The sequence below is a fragment of the Neophocaena asiaeorientalis genome, unplaced genomic scaffold, assembly GCF_003031525.2.
Source record: "Neophocaena asiaeorientalis asiaeorientalis breed wild unplaced genomic scaffold, Neophocaena_asiaeorientalis_V1.1 scaffold327, whole genome shotgun sequence".
NCBI classification, from domain to species: Eukaryota; Metazoa; Chordata; class Mammalia; order Artiodactyla; family Phocoenidae; genus Neophocaena; species Neophocaena asiaeorientalis.
The window spans coordinates 6797757-6824562 of record NW_020174560.1 but is presented as its reverse complement, the minus strand read 5'-3'; the positions used below and the strand labels follow the sequence as shown (position 1 = coordinate 6824562).

Here is a 26806-nt window from a genome sequence, read left to right as displayed (position 1 = left end):
CCCGGCTTTACAAACACAGTGGGAAAATGTCTTGACCACACATGCCCATGGTTTCAGCAGTGCAGCAGGACAGTGCCTTGCCTTTGTACCCCTACCAGCTTTGGTCTCGGAGTGGGAGAATGCCACACTGCTCATGCTTGTCAGCCTCAGCCAGGGAGTGGCTGAATGTGGCCCCAGAATTTAGCTAGGGAGCAATAGAATGTCAGCAATAGAATGTCTGTTCCTGCTTATCCACTCCAACCAGTAGTGAGGAAGTGCTGCAACCCCCTGAGCTTTCCTGCTTCATCAAGGCAGTGGTTGCCACCACTTTCTCCTGATTGTCTTAGCAAGATTGGAAGGAGGGTGCTGCCTCTGATCTAGCCCAGCTATGCTAGCAGGGTACCAGGCGAGTGCAGTAATGGCATCCACCAGTGCCTTTCTCTCCAAGGGGAGATTCTGCTGTGCCCTGCCCCTCCAGCAGTTGCTTTTATTTTTACTTATTTTTAATTTATATTTTATTTATTGTTGCTGCACGCGGGCTTTCTCTAGTTTGGGCGAGCAGGGGCTACTCTTCGTTATGGTGTGCAGGCTTCTCGTTGCAGTGGCTTCTCTTGTTGCGGAGCAGGGGCTTTAGGCATGCGGGCTTCAGTAGTTGTGGTACATAGGCTCAGTAGTTGTGGTGCACGGGCTCAGCAGTGTGGCTCGTGGGTTCTAGAGCGCAGGCTCAGTAGTTGTGGTGCACGAGCTTAGTTGCTCTGTGGCATGTGGGATCTTCCCAGACCAGGGCTTGAACCCATGTTCCCTGCATTGGCAGGAGGATTCTTAACCACTGCACCACCAGGGAAGCCCTTGATGCGATTTTAAATGGGATTGTCTTCTTGCTTTCTCTTTTTGATAGTTTATTATTAGTGTATGAAAAGCAATAGATCTAAAGAAAATTATTTATTTACTTATTTATTTTGGCTGTGCTGGGTCTTAGTTGCGACATGCTGGATCTTTGTTGCGGCATGCGGACTTCTTAGTTGTGGCATGCGGACCTCTTAGTTGCGGCATGCAGACTCTTAGTTGTGGCATGCATTCAGGATTTAGTTCCCCAACCAGGGATGGAACTTGGGCCCCCTGCATTGGGAGCGAAGAGTCTTACCCACTGGACCACCAGAGAAGTCCCAATAGATTTTTTAAATGTATTAATCTTGTATCCTGCCACTTTACCTAAGTCATTTATTAATTCTAATAGTGGAGACTTTAGGGTTTTCTATATATGGTATCATGTCATTTCAAATAGTGGCAGTTTTACTCCTTCCCTTCCAAATTTGGATGCCTTTAATTTTTTTTCTTTGTCTGTTTGCTGTGGCTAGGACTTCCAATACTATATTAAGCCAGAGCGGCAAGAATGGGCATCATTGTCTTGTTTCTGATGTTAGAGGAAAAACTTTCAGCTTTTCACCATTGAGCATGATGTTAGCTGTGGGTTTGTCATAAATGGTCTTTATTATGTTCAGATATGTTCCCTCTATACCCACTTTGATGAAAGTTTTTATCACGAACAAATGTTGAATTTTGTCAAATGCTGCATCCCATAGGTATTAGAAAGCTATGTTTCCATGTTCATTTGTCTTGAAGTATTTTCTGATCTCCTTTTCAATTTCTTCATTGACCCATTGGTTTTTTAGTAGCATATTGTTTCATTTTTCCCATTTTTCTTCCTGTAATTGCTTTCTAGTTTTATACCATTGTGGTTGGAAGAAATGCTTGATACAACTCCTATTCTCTGAAATTTGTTGAGAGTTATTTTTGGCCTAACATATGATCTATTCTGGAGAACATACCATGTGTACTTGATAAGAATGTGTATTCTGATCTTTTGGGATGGAATGTCCTGTAGATATCTATTAAGATTAACTGGTCTAATGCGTCATTTAAGACCATTGTTTCCTTCTTGATTTTCTGTATGGATGCTTCGTCCATTGATGTAAGTGAGGCGTTAAAGTCCCCTACTATTAATGTATTATTGCCAGTTTCTCCCTTTATGTCTGTTAATATTTGCTTTATATATTTAGGTGCTTCTGTATTAGGTGCATATATGTTGATGAGTATTATATCCTCTTCTTGTATCAATCACTTTATCATTAAATAACATCCTCTTTGTCATTTGTTATAGACTTTGTTATTAAGTCTATTTTGTCTGATATGAGTATTGCTCCCTCCCACATTTGCAAGAAATTTCTTTTTACGTCTCTTTGCTTTCAGTTTGTGTGTGTGTCTTTAGCTCTTTTAAGCAGAATATAGATGGGTCTTGGTTTTTTTTAATCCGGTCATCCTCCTTGTGTCTTTTGATTGAAGCATTTATTCCATTGACATTTAAAGTGATGTTTAAAAAAATTTATTTATTTTATTTTTGGCTGCATTGGGTCTTCGTTGCTGCGCACAGGCTTTTTCTAGCTGCAGCGAGTGGGGGCTACTCTTCATTGCAGTGCGCGGGCTTCTCATTGTGGTGGCTTCTCTTGTTGCAGAGCATGGGCTCTAGGTGCTCGGGCTTCAGTAGTTGTGGCACGTGGGCTCAGTAGTTGTGGCTTGCAGGCTCTAGAGCACAGGCTCAGTAGTTATGGCACACAGGCTTAGTTGCTCCACAGCATGTTGGATCTTCCTGGACCAGGGCTCAAACCCATATCCCCTGCATTGGCAGGTGGATTCTTAACCATTGTGCCACCAGGGAAGACCCAGTGATTTTTTGATTTGTATGTACTTATTGCCATTTTGTTCCCTGTATTCTGGTTGTTTCTGTAGTTCTTCTCTGTACTTTTCCTCTTCTTTTAGTTTCTTCCCTATGGTTTGATGATGCGGGCCTCTCACTGCTGTGGCCTCTCCTGTTGTGGAGCACAGGCCCCGGATGCGCAGGCTCAGCAGCCATGGCTCACGGGCCCAGCCGCTCCGTGGCATGCGGGATCCTCCTGAACCGGGGCACGAACCCGCGTCCCCTGCATCGGCAGGTGGACTCTGAACCACTGCGCCACCAGGGAAGCCCTCTCTCTGCTTTTTTGTGTATTTATTGTACGTTTTTGATTTGTTATTACTATTGGGTTCATATATGTTGATCTTTAATTGTATCTCCTGTTTTAAACTGGTAATCGTTTAAGTTCTAACACATTCAAAAGATCTGTATTTTAACTCCTCTCCCCCACACTTTGTGTTTTTGATATCATATTTTACATCTTCATGTTTATCCCATTATCCTTTTTATTCTAATGCATATTAGAATGCATATTCCAACTTGTTTTTGCCAAAAACATAAAACCCCAGAATGGTGAAATGAGTAGGACAATAAACTCCTGTATACCTTTGCCCTAGACTAATTACTAATATTTTGGTCACATTTTAGCCCACTTCTATTCTTATCACTCTAATCAACCACTATTAATGTCATGCACACAGTTTATTTCCTTTGCCACTGAACAACTTTCTTATTTGCTTCAGTTTTTTAATGCAGGTGTAATTTGCAGTGGAGAAATGCAGAGATTTCCCTGTTACAGTTTTGGGTTTTGACAAATACATACACTTATGTAACCCATACCTCCTTAAAGATTATTTCTTTTACCCCAGAACGTTCTCACATGCCCTTTCCCAGTCATCCTTACCCCCTCGGAAGCATATACTGTTCCAACTTCTTTCACTTCAGAGGAGTAGGCTTCCCTGTTCTTGACGATGTTACGTGTATCAGTATATCTTTCCTTTTTATTGCTGAGTAGTGTTCCATTTTATGAATATATTTAATTGTCCATTTTCCTGTTGGGTTGAATATATATTTTTGAGCTATTATGAATAAAGCTGTTGTGAACTTTGTAATACAAGTTATGTGTCATGGAGTTTGAGTCACCATTTGGGTGAGCTGAGACAGATAGTCAATCGAATGTGTATAATATGAGGCTCTGTTAAGTGATTTAAAGAAAAACAAAGGAGCGGAAGCATGATAGAGGGTGATCTTTCTGATTGGAAAATATTTTAGCAATGACCTAAAAAAAGTATGTAAGAGAACTATGGAGATAACTAGGGTATAACCTGATAATTCCAAGGAGATAGCAGAAAATGGAGTGTTTCTTAGGCAGGAGTGTGCTTGGCATATTCCAATGTGGGTGAGCAGGGTAGAGGGCTAGAGGTCAGAGAGATATTGATACCATGGTAGAAGAGCAAGAAAGGAGTTAAGGACATGAACAGTGTTTTTTTCTTACGAGGAAAATAAATGAATGGATTCACAATACGACGGTTGCCAGCAACAATAATAACTGCATAAAGTTTATTGAGTTCTTACATGTTGCAGCACCTTGTTTAGTCCAATCCATATCTTATATTTTTTAAACTTCACAACAATACTATGTGAGGTATTGGTACTTATCTCCACTTTACAGATGAGAGAATTAAAGCACTAAGGAATTAGACACATTAGCCTTTATCAGTACATTTATTTATTTTCCAACAGAGTTCTTCTTGGTCATAACTTTCTGACAGTAGATTTTTCAGTGAGCCAGGGTAACAGAGGAACAGATTCTGGGCTGTCTTTCTGGTTCGCACGTGGTTTAGTACCACAATAACTTGGGAGAATTATTTAGCCTCTCAAAGTCTCATTTTACTCCTTTGTCAAATGTATGATTTGTACTTTGTGTTTGTTAAGGTCTGGTGAGTCAAATCTGTGAAAGAGCACAAGAGGCCTGATCCTGGAAGAGAAATAATGTGATGCCACTAAATATTAAGGGATACCTCACATGCTGAACATTTTAACTTATGGAGGAAGATAATAAAGCAAACAATAACTTAAAAATGATGTGTTTGACATTTTAAACTTTCTGAAGTCACGGTGGAGTCTAAAATGTATACTCATGTTTTGGATACTTGAGGCAGATGCAAAGATTTACTTGATGTTCATGGTTTTTTTTTTTTTTTGCTGCGTTGGGTCTTTGTTGCTGCGTGCAGGCTTTTCTGTGGTTGCGGCGAGCTGGGGCGTTGCGGTGCTCGGGCTTCTCATTGCAGTGGCTTCTCGTTGCAGAGCGTGGGCTCTAGGTGTGCGGGCTTCAGTAGTTGTGGCACGTGGGCTCAGTAGTTCTGGCTCACGGGCTCTAGAGTACAGACTCAGTAGTTGTGGCGCACAGGCTTAGTTGCTCCGTGGCGTGTGGGATTTTCCCAGAGCAGGGCTCGAACCCGTGTTCCTTGCATTGGCAGGCGGATTCTTAACCAGTGCGCCACCTGGTGATCATGTTTTGATAAAACTGTTCAAGGCAATAAGATTTCTGTCCTGTTTTTCTTGCGGTTGGTTGATGGCACCCACAGTCTATGTGTCTGTTTTCCCATTTCTCTCTCTTCATCTCATCTTCCACTTTATCTCTGTCCTCTTTGTCCTAAAAAAATTCCTCACATTTTTCTCTGTTTAGGTGAGAAATAAACCTGAAGAGTATTCAGTTCATAATGGTGATTGTTTTGTAGCACAAAATAGAACATTGCGTAATAAAATAGAACTTTTTAGTGGGAAAATATCCACACAGAATCTAAAATTACACACAATAAAATGTATTGACTACAAACTAAGGGTGGAATCATACTTTCTAGCTAAAATTTAGATCTGCAAATATGACTACAACTTGAAGCTCACATTGAGAGAATCTATGATGAAAATGGGTTTGGACAACCTCATTGAATTAAATATTTTCTAAAAGAATTATTTCAATAAAATAACAAATGGAATGGAAGACTTGGAAACAGTTTAACTGATAAAATGAATTAAATTGTTCAATGGAATCTTTCTGCAGAAGGCACTCTCAGTTAAAATTAGTACCTACTTAATACACTTTTGTGTAAAATCTCTGTTTTCCAGTCATCCTCAACATCAAAAGAGTAGAGCTGGAATATCTTATTATCAGTTGGATGTTTATTTGCCTCTGGATATGATTTTGGATCCATACAGGAGTGGTTTCTATTTGATACCTTGAAATCCTTAAGGCTGATCCATGAACTTAAACTCTTTAGTTAATGAGTTTACAATAGTGTGTATGATGGGGGGTGTTATTCAACATTTTCTGACATGCAAACTGTCTTGAATTTTGTTGAGGGGGAGAGGAGTTGGTGACTTGGTGGGCAAGCACATTTTCATTACTTTAATTGTGCGATTTATTAGGATTTTAAGCTTTTTATAAATGTTTTAGTGTTACAGGACAGAATTAAAAGGATTTAGAATAAAAGGAGTTTAACAAAAGGACTTTGCAACAGGATTGCAATAGTTTTTATATTTGATGGATTTAGCTAACGGCTTTTCATTTCAATCATCATGCTACATTCTGTTAAATGCTGTAGAACAGGTGTGTGTAACGTCATTCTCTCTATTGTACATGCAAATAAACACAATTTTATGTATAAAAAGTTAATCCTCTACAATTTGGAGGATTACATTACGGGAGGGTGATGACTCCGTTAGGCATCTTGGAGAGTACATGCTATTTGTATTGCAAGAAAAATCAGGTTAATAGCTACGGTGTTCATGAGATTATAGAATTTTTATACCAACACTTTAAAAAATTGTATTTATTCAAACCATCCACAAAGAAATTATTTAAGGCAGAGTTAAGGTTTTGTTACATGGTTTTCCAACTTTGAAAAAATTTAATATAGAGTGTGCCTCAAAGATATTTGAAGGATTTGTTATGGTTTGTTTGCTTACTGAAGATTCGTCTTTTCTATTTACAAGGTTTTGGTAGTACAGTGGGGGCTTTTGGCTTTATGTTGTTCTTAAGTGAGGGCATTATTTTGTAGTTTAAATTTTTTGCTTGGTTACCTTTTCTGAATATCCATGACGCTTATCTTTAGTAAGCGTCAGGTGACTGACCTAGAGAACAGATTCAGTAGGACTGTTGTAACCCAGTAGGTCAGTGGAAACCAATGGAATTCTTCAATTCAGGTTTGAGAAACACAAAAACAATCAAACCATTCTTGCCAGTATTATTTGCATTTTAAAGACATGATGTATCATTCATCAAATTGGTATGTATAATACAGGTACAAACCATAAAGACCTTGTCAGAACACCAGGATGCAGAGGGAAAATAGGTATTGTTAAAGGTGAAGGTGAAATATGGAGGAGTGAAGAATTGGCCTTGTATAGCTGAAGTTCAATTATAATTAATTTGGAAAATAAATGTTATGGGCTTTGGACCAGTTAATTTTTAACTTGTGCTTCGCTCGAAAGTCATATTGTTAATTGTGAAATCTGATTTATTTGTTTAGCAGGGGTAAGAGCACACAATCCGTAGTAAATTAATGTTTGGTGAAGATGTAGTCACTGATCTTTATAAGATTCTCAAAATTTAAATTAGTTATGGAGAACTTTATTCATCAACACTGTTTATAGTTTTGGATCCTTTTTTTTAATAGTTTTGATCTTTTTAAGATGTGATAATACAGTCTGTTAGTGGATCATAGAACTTGTCTTAACCTATTTAGTATAATTATTATCACAATTTAAAAGTATATTATGTCAGATCACAATCTAAATGTGTAACCATTAACTTGTCCTCCTCTGGATTAAACTTCATTATTTTTGGAGGGATCCATTAACGAGGATTATTAACATTAACATTACAGTTGCTGTTTACCATCTAGCAAAGAAATGATACATTATTAAAAGAGAGCTGAAGTCCCCTGGCTACCTCTCCCAAATATTGTCTTCATCCTAAACCCTTAAGAGGACTATTCCTATCCTGAAATTGGTGTTTATGTGTTTAGCACTTAAGATAACTAAATATCTGTCTATACATCTAACTACACACACACTCATGTGGGCACACACTTGTTCAAGCACACAACTTGTACCTTTTTCAAAATTGTGGTAAAAATCACATAACATAAGCCGTCGTTAGGGCTTCCCTGGTGACGCAGGGGTTAAGAGTCCGCTTGCCAATGCAGGGGACATGGGTTCAAGCTCTGGTCCGGGAAGATTCTACGTGCTGTGGAGCAGCTAAGTCCGTGCGCCACAACTACTGAGCCTGCGCTCTAGAGCCCGTGAGCCACAATTAGTGAAGCCTGTGTGCTTGGAGCCTGTGCTCTGCAACAGGAGAAGCCACCACAGTAAGAAGCCCGCACACCGCAACTAAAGAAAGCCTGCATGCAGCAGCAAAGACCCAAGGCAGCCAAACATAAAGAAAAAAAAAATTACCATCTTTAAATCTTTACAAACTTTTTTTTTCCTGCCCAGCCGTGCTGCGCAGCATGCGAGATCTTAGTTCCCTGACCAGGGATTGAACCCGTGTCCCGTGGTCCCATGAAGTGGAAGCACAGAGCCCTAACCATTGGACTGCCAGGGAATTCCCGGCAAACTTTTAATTGTACCGCTTGGCAGTGTTAAGTGCATTCAAGGAACTTTGTACCCATTTGAACACCAGCTCTCCATTTCTCTCTCCATCACTAGTCCCTGGTAATCACATTTTTCTTTCTGTTTCTAGGAATTGGACTACTTTAGATTCCCCATACAAGTGGAATAATAGAGTATTTGTCTTTTCATGACTAGTGTATTTCATTTAGCATAATGTCCTCAAGATTCATCTGTGTGTAGCATGTGACAGGATTTCCTTTTTAATATATACATTTTCTTTATCCAGTCATCATTTGATGGACATTTGTGTTGCTGCCACCTTTTGCTATTGTGAATGATTCTTTAGTGAACATGGGTGTTCAAGAGCTTGCTACATCTTTTTAAAATTAATATTTTAAGAGCATTTTTTTTTTTTTTTTGCGGTACGCGGGAGTCTCACTGTTGCGGCCTCTCCCGTTGCGGAGCACAGGCTCAGCGGCCATGGCCCATGGGCCCAGCCACTCCGCGGCATGTGGGATCTTCCTGGACTGGGGCACGAACCCATGTCCCCTGCATTGACAGGCGGACTCTCAACCCCTGTGCCACCAGGGATGCCCTAAGAGCATTTTTTAGATACCAGAACTGAGCAGAAAGTACAGAGTTGCTGTATATCTCCTGACCCCTCACATCTCACAACTTCCCCCACTATTCATACCCTGCACCACAGAGGTACCCACACTGACATCATTATCACCCAAAGTCCATAATTCTCATTAGGGTTCCCTATTGGTGTTGTACATTCAGTAGGTTTTGACAAATGCATAAGGACATGTATCCACCATTGTAGTGTCTGAACAGAATAGTTTTCCTACCCTAAGCATCCTCTGTGCTCTACTTACTCATGCCTCCCTCCTTCTTAACCTCTGAAGACCACTCATCTTTTTTTTTTTTTTTTTTCAGTACGCGGGCCTCTCATTGTTGTGGCCTCTTCCGTTGCGGAGCACAGGCTCCGGACGCGCAGGCTCAGCGGCCATGGCTCACGGGCCCAGCCGCTCTGCGGCATGTGGGATCTTCCCGGACTGGGGCATGAACCCGTGTCCCCTGCATCGGCAGGCGGACTCTCAACCACTGCGCCACCAGGGAAGCCCACCACTCATCTTTTTACTGTCTCAGTATTTTTACTGTCTTTTGCCTTTTCCAGAGCCATTTAAGTTTCTGCCATGTATTTTCATGGCTTGATAGCTCATTTCATTTTAGTCCTGAGTCATATTCCCTTGTCTGGAGGTACCACAGTTTATTTATCCACTCATCTACTGAAGTGCATCTTGATTGCTTCCAAGTTTTGGCAACTGGGAACAAAGCTGATAGAAATGTCCATGTGCAGGTTTTTGTGTAAACAGAGTTTTCAACTCCTTTGGGTAAATACCAAAGAGCATGATTGCTGGATCTTGTAGTAAGAGCATGTTTAGTTTAGTAAGAAACTGCCACACTGTCTTACGATGTGGCTGTACCGTTTTGCATTCCCTCTAGCGATGATTGAGAGTTCTTGTTGGTCTGCATCCTTGTCAGCATCCGGTGTTGTTGTTTTTACATTTTGGCTGATCTAGTATGTGTGGAGTGGTATCTTATTGTTGTTTTGATTTGAATTTCCCTGATGACCTGTGATGTGGAGCATCTTTTCATATGCTTATTGGCCATCTGTATATTTACTTTGGTTAAGTGTCTGTTCAGATCTTTTTCTCAGTTTTAAATTGGGCTGTTCGTATTCTTACTGTTTAGTTTTAAAAGTACTTTGTTGTATTTGGGATAACACTCCTTTATCAGATGTGTCTTTTGCAAGTATTTCTCCAAGTCTGTGGCTTTTCGTCTCACTCTTGACATATGTACCTTTTTAAAGAGCATAAATTACATAATATTAAAAGAAAATATTTATCCTCTTTATTCTACCTTCCATTTAAAAATAACCTGCCTTCTGAGATATTACATATTTACCAGAAAGTTGCAAAAATACTACAGACAGGTGTTGTGCACCCTCTGCCCAGCTGGTTACATCTTATATACAATATAAAAACCAGGAAACTGATGACATTGGTGGGATGTGTGCACATAGTTCCATGTCATTTTATCACATGTGTACATTCATGTAACCGCTACCATAATCAAGATACAGATCTATTTCATCACTACAGTAATCTCCCTGACACATCTCCGTCCACCATCCCTAACCTTTGGGAATTTATCAGTCTGTTTTCCATCTCTGTACTAATTTTGTCATTTCAAGAGTATTACGTAAGTGGATTTACACAGTATTGCTTTTTCACTTAGCACAGGTTTGTTGAGGCGTATCCAAGTTGTTTAGTGTATCAATAGTTAGTTCCTTCTTACTACTGATTAATATTTCATGGTGTGGAGGTAAAATTCATCTGCTGCAGGACATCAGGGATGATTTCACTTATTTTGCTGTTTAAAATAAATCTACTATGAAATTTGTGTACAAGTTTGTGTGGGTGTAGTTTTTATTTTTCTGGGATAAATGCCCAGTAGTATGATTGCTGGGATATATGGTAAGTGTATGTTTAGGTTTTTTGTTTCTGCTCTTTTAAAGAAACTGCCACACTCTTTTCTAAAGGGGCTGTACTATTTCATATTTCCACCAGGAATGTGTGAAAGAACTAAGTTCTCTGCATTTTTGTCAGCCTTTGCTTTTTACATTTCCCTGGTAGCTAATGTTGTTGAAAATCTTTTCATTTGCATATCTGCTTTCCATATCTTATTTTCAGTGAAATATCTCATGTCTTTTGCCCATTTAAAGTTGGATTTTTGTTTTTTAGTTTTGAGTATGTTGAGATTATTTCATATATTCTAGATGGGTCCTTTGTCAAATATGTGTTTTTGCAAGTATTTTTTCCAATGTGTAGCTTGTTTTTAATTTTAATTATAGCCAACTCATTGCTTTTTTCGGTCTCATGGATCATATTTTCTGTGTCATGTCTGAGACCTCTTCACCAAACCCTAGGTCCTACGATTTTCTTTTGTCTTCTTCTAGAAGTTATATAGTCTTACATTTTAATCTCTGATCCATGTTGAGTTAATTTTAGGTAAGGTGTTTTATTTCCAGTTTTATTCTTTTCCTATGGTTATGCAGCTGCCTCAGGACCATTTGTTGAAATGGTTAAACGGTCTTATTCCACTTAATTGCCTTTACACCTCTTTCAAAAATCAGTTGACCATATTTGTTTGGGTCTGTTTCTGGATTGTGTTCTGTTCCATTAATCTGTGTATCTCCTGTCAACTTTATATATCCGTTTACTTAGATTGTCTTTAATTTCCTGCATCAGCATTTTGTAGTTTTCAGTCTCTAAGTCCTGTATATATATTTTAGATTTATACCTGAGTATTTAATGTTCTTTTGAGAAGTTATTAATGGTATTGTATTTTTAATCTGGAATTCTGGAATTCTGTGTGCTTGTTGCTGGTATATAGAAATACGGTTGATATTTTGTATGTTGATCTTGACTCTGGTGACCTTGCTGAGCTAACTCACTAGCTCTAGAAGTTTTTGCTGTTGTTGATTCCTTGGGATTTTCAATGTATCAATCATGTTATCTGAAAATAGGGAGTTTTATTTCTTCCTTTCTTATCTGTATGACTTTTTCCCCCTTTCTCTTCTGCTTCGTTGCCTTGTCTAGAACTTCCAGTACTATGCTGAATAGCAGTGGTGAGAGTGGAGTCCTTACCTCGTTCTTGCAAAATTCTTGTTTGTCCTTGTTTGTTCTGTGAAAAAATTTGAAACATTTCATGGATTCTTTCCTCCTGTCTTTCTCTTTTCTCTCTTTTTGGAATTCCTACCTACGTACTGGAACTTTGAGGCTGTCCTTTAACATTTCTCTTGTGTATGTGTTTGTGTGTGTGTATAAATTAATGCTGTTTTTCTTTTTTTTTTTTCCGGTGTTTTTGCTGTGTTCTCTAGGAAACTTTCTCTGATGCTTATGTTGAGTTTTTAAATAATATCTACCTTGTTTTTAACTTCCCAGAGCTCTTTTATTTTCTAAGCGTCAGTTTTTCATTGCATTCTTATATTGCTTCATGCCTGAAATATCTTCTCATATTTTAAAAATTATTAATGCTAGTTTCAAAATTTTTGATACTTTCTTCCTGTACAGAGTTAACCACTTTTCCAGGTGCTTGTACCTGTTTGTAAGCAGCAAACTAAAAAACTGATTGCAAGCAATGTGTATGTGTTTGCCAACCTCTAACTTTATTGAGGGTGCTTTGGTTGTGCTGTTTCTTGGAGCTCTCTGGTTGACAATGTCTTTCAGTCTTTCTTCACAGACTGACTGATTTAATTTTTTTTCTAATACATTGCTATTCATTTTACTAGTCTTTTCTCAGGATTTTGCATTGTTGTGTGTTGAGAATGGCCTGAAATTTTGAAGTTTTTAAAGTTTCTGTTGTGACCTTCCTTTATTTAGTTTTGAAATCAAGGTTATACAACTCTTAGGTAATTAGTTGGTGGAATTGGGGGTGGTTTTCTGATTTCATGGTGAATGTGTATAAGATTGACGTTGCTAATTTTAAAAAAAGGTTTTTAAATGTTGGTTCAATTTTGAAAATAGTTATAAGTTTATTTATAGCTCTTCTAGTTTTTGTTCAGTCAACTGTATAAATATATCAATTTAAATGAATGTTTTGCTATCTCTTTAGCTGTAAATGTTTTGAGAGAATGAAAATAATGGGAAATATACAAGAATACTTCTCAAAGTTTTATTTTACATTTTATTTCATGTTCCTTATCAGGTGCTCAAAAGTGTGACAACTTTGCTGAAAAAAGGCCCCTCCTTGGTGTTTGTAAGAGCACTGGATCTTCTGGGTAAGGAATTAAAAAAAATTTCTTTGAACCACTATTAAAATTTTGTATTATTTCAGAGGGGGAACTTTGATGTCTTCAAATCTTTGTTTACCATAAGAGTATGCTCTTACAAGACAGATGGGAAAGGAAATAAAAGCATATTTAGGGTTTTTGTCACTCAGTCCTTGGGATTTTTCTGCTCACTGTTTTCTCAAATGTAGGGTGATAGCAAAACATGAAAGCAAGCCAGCAGTACCTCAGACTTCAGTCTTGAAATAAAAGATTAGCATCGTTAAGAAAAATGTGTTTCAGTTTATGTGTTTATTTAGTATTTATAGTGGCCTTCTACAGTGGATTAGAACTTACTATTAGGTCGTCGTCGTCGTCGTCATCATCATCATCATCGTCATCATCACCACCACCACCATTAACATTTACTGTTGTTGTAGCTAGCATGTGCCTGACACTGTTCTAAAGGCATTCCATGAATTTTCTCTTTCATTTCTTTCAGCAATACTATGAAATAGATACTGTTCTTAGTCCCATTTTGCAGTTTAGAAACACTCAGGCGCTGAATTCACACAGTGGAGCTGTGGATTCAAACCCAAGCAAGCATTCTCTTAATTCCATGCTGATTACATTTGTGACCATGAGAGGACTATGGACAAAGATGATTAATGGTTATTACTCAGGAAGTCAGATTTTCCCCTACTTTCTCTATATAGTAAATGAGAATATGTGCTTCTTAATGGCTTACGGTGATTTAGTTACCAGGTTTGTCATGACCTTTTCACTATGTAATTCCAATTCAACCGCTGGTAAAATTGCAATGGCCTATACAAACCATGTAATTGAAAGTTACTGGGTAGGCAGTCCAGGGCTAGTGAAGTGTTTCTGTGATATGTCATTAATGACCTAGGTTCTTTCCATTTCTAGTTTTGACATCTTTTAGGATCTGACCCCTTCCCCTAATGATCTCAAGAAGGCTACTGTCTTTTCAGTTAGTGCCTCTCCTCCACTTGAACTCCTAGCTACAAGGTAAGCAGGGATATGATTATGGTTTTGTTAGTAAGGTAGAGGATCAAAATGAATATTAGGCTTGGCAACCAGTAGTCCCTGCTTTGTACTTTCAGCTGATAGTATACACTCTAGGTCATGGATGCAGTGCAGAAGGGAAGAATGTGCTAGTGGTGTTACATGATTAGGTCTTGGAATCTTAATCGTTGCTTTCTGGGGAAATGGTTGGGCTACATACATGCATTACAAGGCAGTTTCCTTCCGGTGTAAATTTTTGGGTTGAAGTGGGCAAAAATTTACTTTGTGTTCATCACTCTGCCAGGTATGGGATGAGGATACAAAGCATGAAAACCGAATTCCGTGTCCCAAAGACTTAAGGATGTTGCTGAAAACAAAAACATAGCACACAGAAAATGATTCTGATATAATGATGTGTAATAGGAATTCAAAGAAGGTAGAGATCAGTGTGCATGGATTAATGGGAGATGGCCTCATGAGGAAGGCACAGCTTATGCTGGATCTAAAGGAATAAGAAAGTTTGGCAGTACATGAAGAAGACTAAGGACTTCCAAAGTACGTTATAAAGCTATAAAAGGGGAACAGACACTGGTATAAATATACTTAGGAAAGATGGAGGTTTGTGACTTAGAATGAAGTCCATCTGCAAAACAGGTAATAACAACCATTTCGGTGCTCTAGAACTCAACCAAAGGCTTCCAACAATGTGGAAAGTGTTTATGTTTGAGAAACCGGTAAATATTAAGCCATAACAGTGGCAATCTGTCACATTCATGCCTGGAAGCTGCTCCCATCACACTCCACCCTTTCCCCTTCCAACTTGCTTGATTTTCCAGGGTATGCAATGTCATGATGATGCCCAGCAGCATTGCCCCTGGAAGTTATGGTCTTGGGGTCATGAGAGTTGTGCAGGCCCATGGCTCTTTTAACCCAAAGTCATGGTTAGCTGAGGCTTCATGTAGGGGCAGAGGAGCCATGAAAGCATCCAGGGAAAGCTAAAATCTGGAAGACTTGAAAATGTCTGCCTGTTGAACGTGTTCCTCTACCCACACATAGATCCTTTTGGAAAGGATGACAACCTTTATTGACTTAGGGTATTTGAGCAAATTCTCTGTCGAATCTTTGGCTAAATCACTAAGCTACTTAGACACAGGGGCAAGCAGGCTTTAAAATGAAAACAAGAATTAAAGAAAACTAAAACTCAGCAGAGGCATTAGTAACTGCACATTGTGGAGGAAGAGAGATTTCCAGAATTCTTATACTATTTTATATAACATGTCTAGTTTTCAGCATAAAATTATGATACATACCAAGAAGTAGGAAAGTGTGATATACTGAGAAAAGTAGGTGATAGAACGTGTTCCTGATTGTTTCCAATGTTAAAATTTGTAGACAGGGCCTTTAAAGCCGTTATTCTACATATGTTCTAAGAACTAAATGAACCGTTTCTGGAATGATAGGGAAGTATGATAACAGTGACTGAACAAATAGAGAATCTCAATAAGAAATTAGAAATTGTAGAAAAACCAAATGGAAATTCTGGAGTTGAAGAGAAAAAAGGTGAAATAAACTCTCTGGAAGAACGCAACACCATATTCAAGTCAGCACAAGTATCAGGGAACTGGTGTGTTGACAAGTGAGCTGAAAGGGAATGGGAACCAAGCAGAAGAGGGGAAACACTTGTGGTGAAAGAAAACCTTGTTGATTTCGCTCTTCCTGGTGTTCAGGTCCCTGTAATTCAGGCGCGCCCAGTCCTGTTGAAGCCCCACAAAAAGATGTGTTTACGGAAGGTGCTCAGCTACCTACTGAGTTTGGTTTGCAGGTTTTGAAAGATTTTCCATTCCTTAGCAACGCTGCTTAACTGTATGATTAAGGAGATTGTTTTTATTTTTACAGGATTCATTTATTGAGGTATCACTTTATCAAAAAACAAGACACGAAAGGAAGGGTTGTATATAGTAGGTGATGAGATGATTTATTGAGGGATGACCATGATGGTATGCAGGTTATATTAGTCAGGGTTCTCCGGAGAATCAGAACCAGTGGGATGTGAGATGTATGTGTGTGGGGAGGGAGGGAGTGGGGGATTGATTTTAAGAAATTGTCTCACATGATTGTGAGGGCTGCAGATCCAAAATCTGGAGACTGAGGGAAGAGTTACAATTTCAATCCAAAGACAGAATTCCCTCTTCCTCCAAGGAAGTCAATGTTTTAAAATTTTATTAGAACTTTGAACTGATTGGATGAGTCCCACTCACATTATGAAGCATAATCTGCGTTACTCAAACTGCTGATTGAAATGTTAGTCTTATATAAAAAATACCTTCAGAGAAACATCTAGAATAATATTTGACCAAATCTGGTTATTGTGGCCTAGCCAAGTTGACACATTAATGACCACAGGGGCGATGAATATAGTTCTGATTAAAATAGCATTTGCGGAACTTCCCTGGTGGCGCAGTGGTCAAGAATCCGCCTGCCAATGCAGGGGACACGGGTTTGAGCCCTGGTCTGGGAAGATTCCCTCATGCCACGGAGCAGCTAGGCCCCTGTGCTGAAACTACTGAACCTGCACTCTAGAGCCTGCGAGCCACAACTGCTGAGCCCGCGTGCCTAGAGCCCGTGCTCCACAACAAGAGAAGCCACCGCAATGAGAAGCCTGCACACCACAACGAAAAGTAGCCCCCGCTCGCCACAACTAGAGAAAGCCCATGGGCAGCAATGAAGGCCCAATGCAGCAACCCCCCCCCAAAAAAAAATAGCATTTGCTGGGCTTCCCTGGTGGCGTAGTGGTTGGGAATCTGCCTGCCAAGGCAGGGGACATGGGTTCGAGCCCTGGTCTGGGAAGATGCCACATGCCGTGGAGCAACTAAGCCCGTGCACCACAACTGCTGAGCCTGTGCTCTAGAGCCCACGAGCCACAACTTCTGGGCCCATGTGCCACAACTTCTGGGCCCATGTGCCACAACTACTGAAGCCCATGCACTGCAACGAAGAGTGGCCCCAGCTCTCGGCAACTAAAGAAAGCCCGTGAACAGCAACGAAGACCCAACACAGCCAAAAATAAATTTATTAAAAAAAATAGCATTTACCTATTTCAAAAAAGTCTATTGTAGGCACTCATTTCCCCTGTCCCATTTCTGCTCATTAATTTATTTCTAGTAGGAGAATCATTCTGGAAAGAGACTGCTATATGTCTGTATCATTTGCTGGGTTGTTTTAAGAATGGTTATTGGGCTTCCCTGGTGGCGCAATGGTTGAGAATCTGCCTGCTAATGCAGGGGACACGGGTTCAAGCCCTGGTCTGGGAGGATCCCACATGCCGCGGAGCAACTAGGCCCGTGAGCCACAACTACTGAGCCTGCGCATCTGGAGCCTGTGCTACACAACAAGAGGCCGCGATAGTAAGAGGCCCGCGCACTGCGATGAAGAGTGGCCCCCACTTGCCACAACTAGAGAATGCCCTCGCACAGAAACGAAGACCCAACACAGCAAAAATAAATTAATTAATTAATAAACTCCTACCAACATCTTAAAAAAAAAAGTCTTATAAAAAAAAAGAATGGTTATTGATAAATAAATGCAAAGATATTTTCTTCTTGTTGTTTTTGTTTTGTTGTTTTTGTTTGTTTGCTTTTTTCTTTTGGCTGCATTGGGTCTTTGTTGCTGCATGGGCTTTCTCTAGCTGTGGTGAGCAGGGGCTACTCTTCGTTGTGGTGGGCAGACTTCTCATTGCAGTGGCCTCTCTTGTTGTGGAACACAGGCTCTAGGAGCGCAAGCTTCAGTAGTTGCGGCACATGGGCCCCATGGTGTGTGGGCTTGAGTAGTTGTGGCTCCACGGCTCTAGGTCACGTGGGCTTCAGTAGTGGTGTGCAGGCTCAGTAGTTGTGGCTCATGGGCTCTAGAGCGCAGGCTCAGTAGTTGTGGCACACGGCTTGGTTGCTTCGCAGCATGTGGGATCTTCCTGGGTTCGAACCTGTGTCCCCTGCATTGGCAGGCTAATTCTTAACCACTGTGCCACCAGGGAAGTCCTCCTTGGTTTTAAGCACAGTGCCTTCTAACTAGCAGGCTCTCAAAAATATTTATTTTTTGCTAAATGAATTTTAGTAAGCTTGCTTAGTAACACTTTTTTATGGTTGAGAAAATGTCTTAATCTGAGGAACCACATCTCCTGAACGTGGGTGTTGATGTCTTCTTCAGAGCCTGTGGTGAACAAAATTTTAGGACCCCCTTCACCCTTTGGAGACGTACAAGACATGTCTGTTGCTGTTCATTTCCGTGGCAAATGCTTTATTGAGCACAAGGTGCTTTGGACACTGTCAGTTGCTTATACTCACAATTAATGCCACTTAGTTCTTCTTAGGAAAGTTCAGGAAAATTTCCTTTTGATGTATAAATTTTCATATTTATATTAAATTTATAATAACTTTTCAAAGAAAGGGGGGGAATTACTATGGAAATAATCACAGCCCTTCCTCATTTTTTATCCTTTAGGTATACACACATTACACTTAGCCCACAATTTTTAATACTGGCTGTTACTGCATTCATGACAGTCATTAAAATGCCATTTATTTTTATATTCTAGTCTTTTTTTGTGTGTATGTGTCTATGTAGAGAGAAAGAGAGAGGGAGAGGGAGAAGGGGAGAGAGAGAGACAGATACACTGTTTCATAATCATTCCAGATAAGCCATTTAAGTGCTTGGTGGGACATAATGTTTATTGTGCTACTGATCCAGGGATTAAGTCAGTGCCTTGTGTAATAATTTGAGGGAGGGAGGAGAAGTATGGACAGTATACTAAGGAATATACACTTTCTTAGGAAATGAAAGCTCATTGTGTATTACATGCTAAACTGTTCCAGTAATGCAGTTTTTTGTGGTTAGGATTTTGTTGGGTATTATGAATAATTGCAAAAGAGTAACGTTATTCAACAGCTGGCTGCAGACCTTGAAGAATGTTTAATCCAATATAATATCATCACGTTATTGGAGTGAAGGTGTGATCTTTACATAGAGAGAATCATAGAATACTGGCAGTGGAAAGAACCTTGAAACCACGTAAGATATATGCTACAGATAAAGGAAGTCTTATCCAGAGACTCACATCATATATCCATTTGGTGGTGGGAAATTCTCGTGAGAGTGAGAAAATTTCCCTCAGAAACAGACTTACAGAGAACAAACCAGTGATTACCAGAGGGGAGCAGTGTGGGAGAAGAGGTGAAATAGGTGAAGGGGATTAAGAGGTACAAACTGCCAGTTGTAAAATAAATAAGATACAGGGATGTAATATACAACACAGAATAAAGTCCAGATTTTATAATAACTTTGTATGGTGTATAATCTATAAAAGTATTGAACCACTGTGTTGTACACCTGAAACGAATATTGAAAGTCAACTATGCTTCAATTAAAAGAGTGAGAGGGACTTCCCTGGTGGTCCAGTGGCTAAGACTCCCAATGCAGGGGGCCTAGGTTCAATTCCTGGTCAGGGAACTAGATCCCACATGCCGCAACTAAGAGTTTGCATGCCTCAACTAAAGATTCTGCACACTGCAACGGAAAAGATCCTGCATGCTGCAACGAACATCCCACACATGGCAACGAAGATCCCACACGTGGCAACGAAGATCCCGCATGCCACAACTACGACCTGACGCAGCCAAATAAATAAATAAATATTAAAATAAAATAAAATGAAAGTGTGAGAAAATTTCTTTATTTCAATTTGTTAGGAATCCCTTATCTCTTGTTAAATAAGCACTCTATGGCCGTATTTCCAAGATTGAATTTTAATAATCAGAGAGATTAAGATTTTGGCAACCAAAGACATCTTAAATTTACCTTGAAAAAAGCTAATTAATTTTAATAGCTGCATAGGAATGAAGACTTAATTTCAAAATTAAGGACTGTTCATTAAATATGATACAGTTAGTTCACAGTATTAATAGTTTTGCAGTTTGTTACCAATTGCTAAAAAAGGTCATTTTGGATTGACAGAATTCTGTGGGACTGGTTTTCATTTATTTATTTATTTATTTATTTAATTTTCTTGAAGTATAGTTGATGTACAGTGTTGTGCCATTCTCTGCTGTACAGCACAGTGACTCAGTTATACACATAGAGACATTCTTAGGGCTGGTGTTTGGTAGACACTGATCTAAAGCAGCAGTTATTTAGGTGGAGGTTAAGCACAGTTTCACTGTCCTGAAGTGTTGCTGAAGAGAGTTTATTTCAACTTGTGTCTAAAATAAATAAGGGTTATATTAAATAGAACTAGAAGGGAGGTTGCTTGGGATACTAAGTATCTGACATTTCTTCTTGTCATTAAATGTCACAGAGCCGTTACATACGATGCCCTTGTTTTAACTGATTTTCATCCTGTTGTGTTGTGAGGTCTGATGGAATCACAGTTTGGGCTGGCATTACTTGTGCAGATACAAAAAAGAGGTTTATGCCATTCTTCCAGTCTTTGGTGCTCTAACACGTGAGCTTTTTGAGTAGTTCCTTGGCCTTCCTTCAAGTACCCAGTCTTTCACTTGTTCATCTCACTGGTCTTTTACATTTCTGTGGGTGTTCTGCGTTTTCTTCTAGCTCTCTGCATGGCCTTGTGACTCTCTTTACTGCTTTCAAAGACTGGACTTTTACATCTTTGATATACCATTTATGCTGGAAGCTGCCACCCTGGCACAGAGGTTTTTAATGAGATGGGTCAGGATAGTGGGGTATCCAATATCGTGGATTGTTCATGGACCTCTTGACTTTAGTATTGTCTTAGAACCACCAGAGCCCTCAGAGCATGATAGAGCACACCCTGTTTATCTGATTATGGATGTAATAAAACCTTAAGGAAATAAGATGACATTACTGTAACAGGTAAAAGTTGTTTTTTAATGTATTTATTTAAAAATATAGTATCTAAACTATGGACACCAGTTAGTGGTGTGTTGTAAGACTGTTTTTATAGACATTGTTGTATATTTCCTTGTGAGCCTGAAATTGGTACAAATTTCAAATGGCCCACCAAAATGGTTATATGTAGGTGACTAAACCAAAGGAATCCTGCTTTAATTTTTTGAAGAACTACTATTTTTTTTCTTGCTATTAACGTAATATTTGTATTCCTGAAAACCTGTCCTGTTAGGGTCCTAGCTAGAAATAGAAGATATACTCAAATTGGGTAATTTGAGGAGAGTTTAAAGTGAATAGGAGCTGAGACCCTTTACCATTTCTAAGCAAGGGGTGAGAGCCATTAGCAGAATCTCCAATGAGAGCCCTATCAAAATGTTCACCTGACAGGAGCTGTGGCCTCTGGTGGAGAGATTCAGTCCATCTGCAATAACCTGACAGCAGAGCAGCCAGGGGTGTCCCCGCCTTACTGTCATTTCTCCAGATGACTCTCTCAGGCTGAGCCCAGCCAGAAGCTGGAGGTTCTGAAGGTTCAGGGAACCTATGGATGCAATCCGTTTGATATGTGCCAGCCTCCCAAGGCAGGGAGCTGGGTGCCTTGAAAGCAGAGTATTTACAGGGGCAGCATGTTTATTATATTCTGCAAAATTGCACCCTAAAACTGAGGTTATGGGGAAAACAGATATGGAGAAAGTTTATACAATGGTGTAATCACAGCAGTAGTCCTGATTAAAATTTAAAAAGGAATGTTAATATTAAAATTACTAGTAAATATGGAATTTTACCTTAAAAAGAAGGCCAAGGAGCCTTGATGGAATGGGGGTATAAGAAGGAGTTGAGACTGTTAAGTGAGAGCGGTAAGAACAAAATGGACAAAGACCAGGTGGAAATAAGCTATAACATTTCTTGTTGCCTAAGCACATGGTCAAACTGAGCCATGACAAATCTGGTCCCTCCTGGTTTTCTGTATTCAACTGAGCTAGTGAACTCTGTGTTCAAAATATACTTTGTATGTTGTATTGTAACACGAATGACTAAGTGCTGTCAATTTTATTAATACCACTTCCTTTATTAATACTACTGATGTCACTCCTCATTCAGAATCATAAATTTTAGCAGACTCTGATGTGTTTGTATACACTTTTAACAGCTTTACGAGGTGTAATTGATATGCAATAAACTATGTTCTTTTTTAAAAAATAAATTTATTTATTTATTTATTTTTGGCTGCGTTGGGTCTTCGTTGCTGTGTGCAGGCTTTCTTTAGTTGCGGCGAGCAGGGACTACGCTTTGTTGCTGTGCGTGGGCTTCTCATTGCAGTGGCTTCTCTCGCTGCGGAGCACGGGCTCTAGGCATGCACGCTTCAGTAGTTGTGGCTCGTAGGCTCTAGAGCACAGGCTCAGTAGTTGTGGCCCATGGGCTTAGTTGCTCTGCAGCATGTGGGATCTTCCCAGACCAGGGCTCGAACCTGTGTCACCTGCATTGGCAGGTGGATTCTTAACCACTGCGCCACCAGGGAAGCCCCTAAAAGTGTACAGTTTTATATGTTTGGCATATGTATACACCTATGAAGCCATTGCCACAAACAAGATAATGAATATAACTATCACCCCCAAAGGTTCCTCATGTCTCCTTATAATTTTTCCCTCCCAACTCCTTTTCTTCAAATAACTACTGATCTGGTTTTGGTCATTGTAGATTAATTTGCATTTTCCGGAGTTTTATGTAAGTGGAATCATATAGTATGTACTTTTTTTGGTCTGGCTTCTCTTACGAAGCATATTTATTTTGAGATTCATTCATGTCGTTGCATTTCTCATTAGCTCATTCACCTTTATTGCTGAGTAGTATCGTACTATATGAGTGTACCATAATTTGGTTATCTATTCACCTGTTGATGGGTATTTTGGTTGTTTCTAGGTTTTGGCTTTTACAGTTATGCTGCTTTGAACCTAATGTTCAAGTCTTTGTATAGACATATGCTTTCTTTTCTCTTGGTCAAATATATACAAGTAGAATGACTGAATCACATGTTAGATGTATGTTTTTCAAAGTGGTTGTCCCATTTTACATTCCTACCATCAATATAGGAGGTTTCTAATTCCTCTACTTCCTCACCAGCCCTTGACTATATCAGCCTTTTAAATTTTAACCATTCTAATAAATATGTAATGGATTCTCATTATGGTTTCTATTTGTACGTCCCCCATTTTTTGTTATTCTCAACCCTCAATTCAATTAACTCTTCTTTCCTGAGAAATAGGTTCTTGTCCTAAGCCAGTATGATTTCTAGTGGTTTGGCATACAGCATTAGATGCATGAACCATATTATCTCTTCCTTTGTGTACCTAGTGAGGATGATGTAGTAGCACCTAATGACTGTAGTCTGTTGTTTATGGTCACTACTTCCATGTGTTTTGGAGCATTCTTTTTTATTTTATTTATTTATTTTTGGCCGTACCACGCTGCACGGCATTCAGGATCCTAGTTCTCCGACCTGGGATCGAACCCATGCCCCCTGCAGCGGAAGCGTGGAGTCTTAACCACTGGACTGCCAGGGAAGTCCCTTTTGGAGAATTCTTGATTTTAGTTTTCATTTTGTCCCAATCAGTTTTTCTCTGCTACAACTTAAAAAAATTTTTTTGTCTGCATTGGGTCTTTGTTGCTGCACGCGGGCTTTCTCTGGTTGCGGCGAGCGGGGGCTACTCTTCATTGCAGTGCATGGGCTTCTCATTACTGTGGCTTCTCTTGTTGTGGAGCTTGGGCTCTAGGCGTGTGGGCTTCAGTAGTTGTGGCACGTGGGCTCAGTAGTTGCGGCTCGCGGGCTCTAGAGCACAGGCTCAGTAGTAGTGGAGCATGGGCTTACTTGCTCCGTGGCATGTGGGATCTTCCCGGACCGGGTCTTGAACCCGTGTCCCTTGCATAGGCAGGCGGATTCTTAACCACTGTGCCACCAGGGAAGCCTTCTGCTATAACTTTTAATGTGTGTTTTGAGAGCAAGAGCTTTATGAGTCTCCAAAAGGTTGAAAAATTGGTGAGGAGATGGTGCAGGTACAAGGGAAGCAAAGGAAAAAAGCTTTAATAATTAAGCAAAAGATGGTCTTATAAAGAGGATTGAAAATGGACATAGAATTTAAAAAGTATATTTTCTTTAGAATTAGCTCACTCCACTGAACTGGTTGTATGTTCTAGAAAATTGCATTGTGTTGTGAGAAGGAGTCATGTTTTTTGAGAAACTTAAAAATAAATGTATATAATACATTAAATGGAGAATGAAACCAATGGTGGATTAACATTATCAAACTATGAGGCAGCCGCCAGTCTTCCACCTTGGACTTTTTTTCAAAGATCCTTCTTCTTCTTTTTTTTTTTCTTTTGTTTGTGGACAAGGTGCTCCATTTATTTTTGCATATACAGATTTTGTGTACGAAGCCACAAAGCATTTTTTTAACATCTTTATTGGAGTATAATTGCTTTGCAATGGTGTGTTAGTTTCTGTTGTAAACAAAGTGAATCAGCCAAACGTATACATATATCCCCATATCCTCTCCCTCTTGTGTCTCCCTCCCTCCTATCCTCCCTATCCCAGCCCTCTAGGTGGCCGCAAAGCACGGACCTCATCTCCCTGTGCTATGCAGCTGCGTCCCACTAGCTATCTGTTTTACTTTTGGTAGTGTATATATGTCCATGCTACTCCCTCACTTCGTTCCAGCTTACCCTTCCCTATCCGCATGTCCTCAAGTCCATTCTCTACGTCTGTGTCTTTATTCCTGTCCTGCCCCTAGGTTCATCAGAACCATTTTTTTTTTTTAGATTCCATATATATGTGTTAGCATACGGTATTTGTTTTTCTCTTTCTGACTTACTACGCTCTGTATGACATGACAAACTCTAGGTCCATCCACCTCACTACAAATAACTCAGTTTCATTTCTTTTTATGGCTGAGTAATATTCCATTGTATATATGTGCCACATCTTCTTTATCCATTCATTTGTCGATGGACGCTTAGGTTGCTTCCATGTCCTGCTATTGTAAATAGTGCTGCAAGGAACATTGTGGTACATGACTCTTTTTGAATTATGGTTTTCTCAGGGTACATGCCCAGTAGTGGGATTGCTGGGTCATATGGTAGTTCTATTTTTAGTTTTTTAAGGAACCTCCATACTGTTCTCCATAGTGGCTGTACCAATTTACATTCCCACCAGCAGTGCAGTACCAGAGGGTACCCTTTTCTCCACACTCTCTCCAGCATTTATTGTTTGTGGATTTTTTGATGATGGCCATTCTAACTGGTGTGAGGTGATATCTCATTGTAGTTTTGATCTGCATTTCTCTAATGATTAGTGATGTTGAGCATCTTTTCATGTGTTTGTTGGCAATCTGTCTATCTTCTTTGGAGAAATGTCTATCTTTATTGGAGTATAATTGCTTTACAATGGTGTGTTAGTTTCTGCTTTATAACAAAGTGAATCAGTTATACATATACATATGTTTCCATATCTCTTCCCTCTTGCTTCTGGGTTGTTTGTTTTTTTGATATTGAGCTGCATGAGCTACTTTAAATTTTGGAGATTAATCCTTTGTCAGTTGCTTTGTTGGCAAATATTTTCTCCCATTCTGAGGGTTGTCTTTTCATCTTGTTTGTGGCTTCCTTTGCTGTGCAAAAGCTTCTAGGTTTCATTAGGTCCCATTTGTTTATTTTTGTTTTTATTTCCATTTCTCTAGGAGGTGGGTCAAAAAGGATCTTGATGTGATTTATGTCATAGGGTGTTTTGCCTATGTTTTCCTTTAAGAATTTTATAGTGTCTGGCATTACATTTAGGTCTTTAATCCATTTTGAGTTTATTTTTGTGTATGGTGTTAGGGAGTGTTCTAATTTCATTCTTTTACATGTAGCTGTCCAGTTTTCCCAGCACCACTTATTGAAGAGGCTGTCTTTTCTCCCTTGTATATTCTTGCCTCCTTTAAAAGATCCTTCTTTTATGGCTAGATCAGATTGTCTGTTAAAAACTTTAGAGTTATAGTGTCAAGGAAAAGATACTTCCTGTCAAACATGTCAGATTCTGATATTGAATATCCATCTGAAAGTAGATCACCTGAAAGTAGATTCGCCTTTCAAGAAAAGACCTTCTCAGTATGGAGAACAGTATGGAGGTTCGTTAAATAACTAAAAATAGAACTACAATACGACCCAGCAATCCCACTACTGGGCATATATGCTGAGAAAGCCATAATTCAAAAAGGGTCATGTACCAGAATGTTCATTGCAGCACTATTTACAATAGCCAGGACATGGAAGCAACCTAAGTGCCCATTGACAGATGAATGGATAAAGAAGATGTGGTTAGGGAGGGTGGGAGGGGGACACAAGAGGGAGGGGATATGGAGATATATGTACACGTATAGCTGATTCACTTCGTTATACCGCAGAAACTAACACACCATTGTAAAGCAGTTATACTCCAATAAAGATGTTAAAAAATAAAGAAAGAAAAGACCCTCTGGCACCCTTCTTTATCAACAGCCACTTATAATAAAGTCTTTCTACTTTGACTAGTGTGATAAACTTCCATTATTTTTAAATTAAAATATAAATTTTAATTAAATATAGATTTGAAAATCTATATTTTCAAATTAGTGTTTCTCATGTAAACACACTTTCATATTCAACTAATATATTTTTCTCTCTCTGTAAAGATATGG

The 26806-nt window shown here is 39.3% G+C and overlaps 1 protein-coding gene across 6 annotated transcripts in view; it reads left to right on the top strand.

Annotated features, from left to right (window-relative positions):
• The window catches only part of BCAS3 (BCAS3 microtubule associated cell migration factor), a 575284-nt gene that overhangs the window by 71421 nt on the left and 477057 nt on the right, over positions 1-26806 (top strand). For all 6 annotated transcript variants that reach the window (XM_024757571.1, XM_024757569.1, XM_024757570.1 and 3 more), the window contains exon 7: positions 13103-13175. In XM_024757571.1, coding sequence (XP_024613339.1) covers positions 13103-13175 — 73 coding nt within the window. The remainder of the gene's footprint in view (positions 1-13102; positions 13176-26806) is intronic.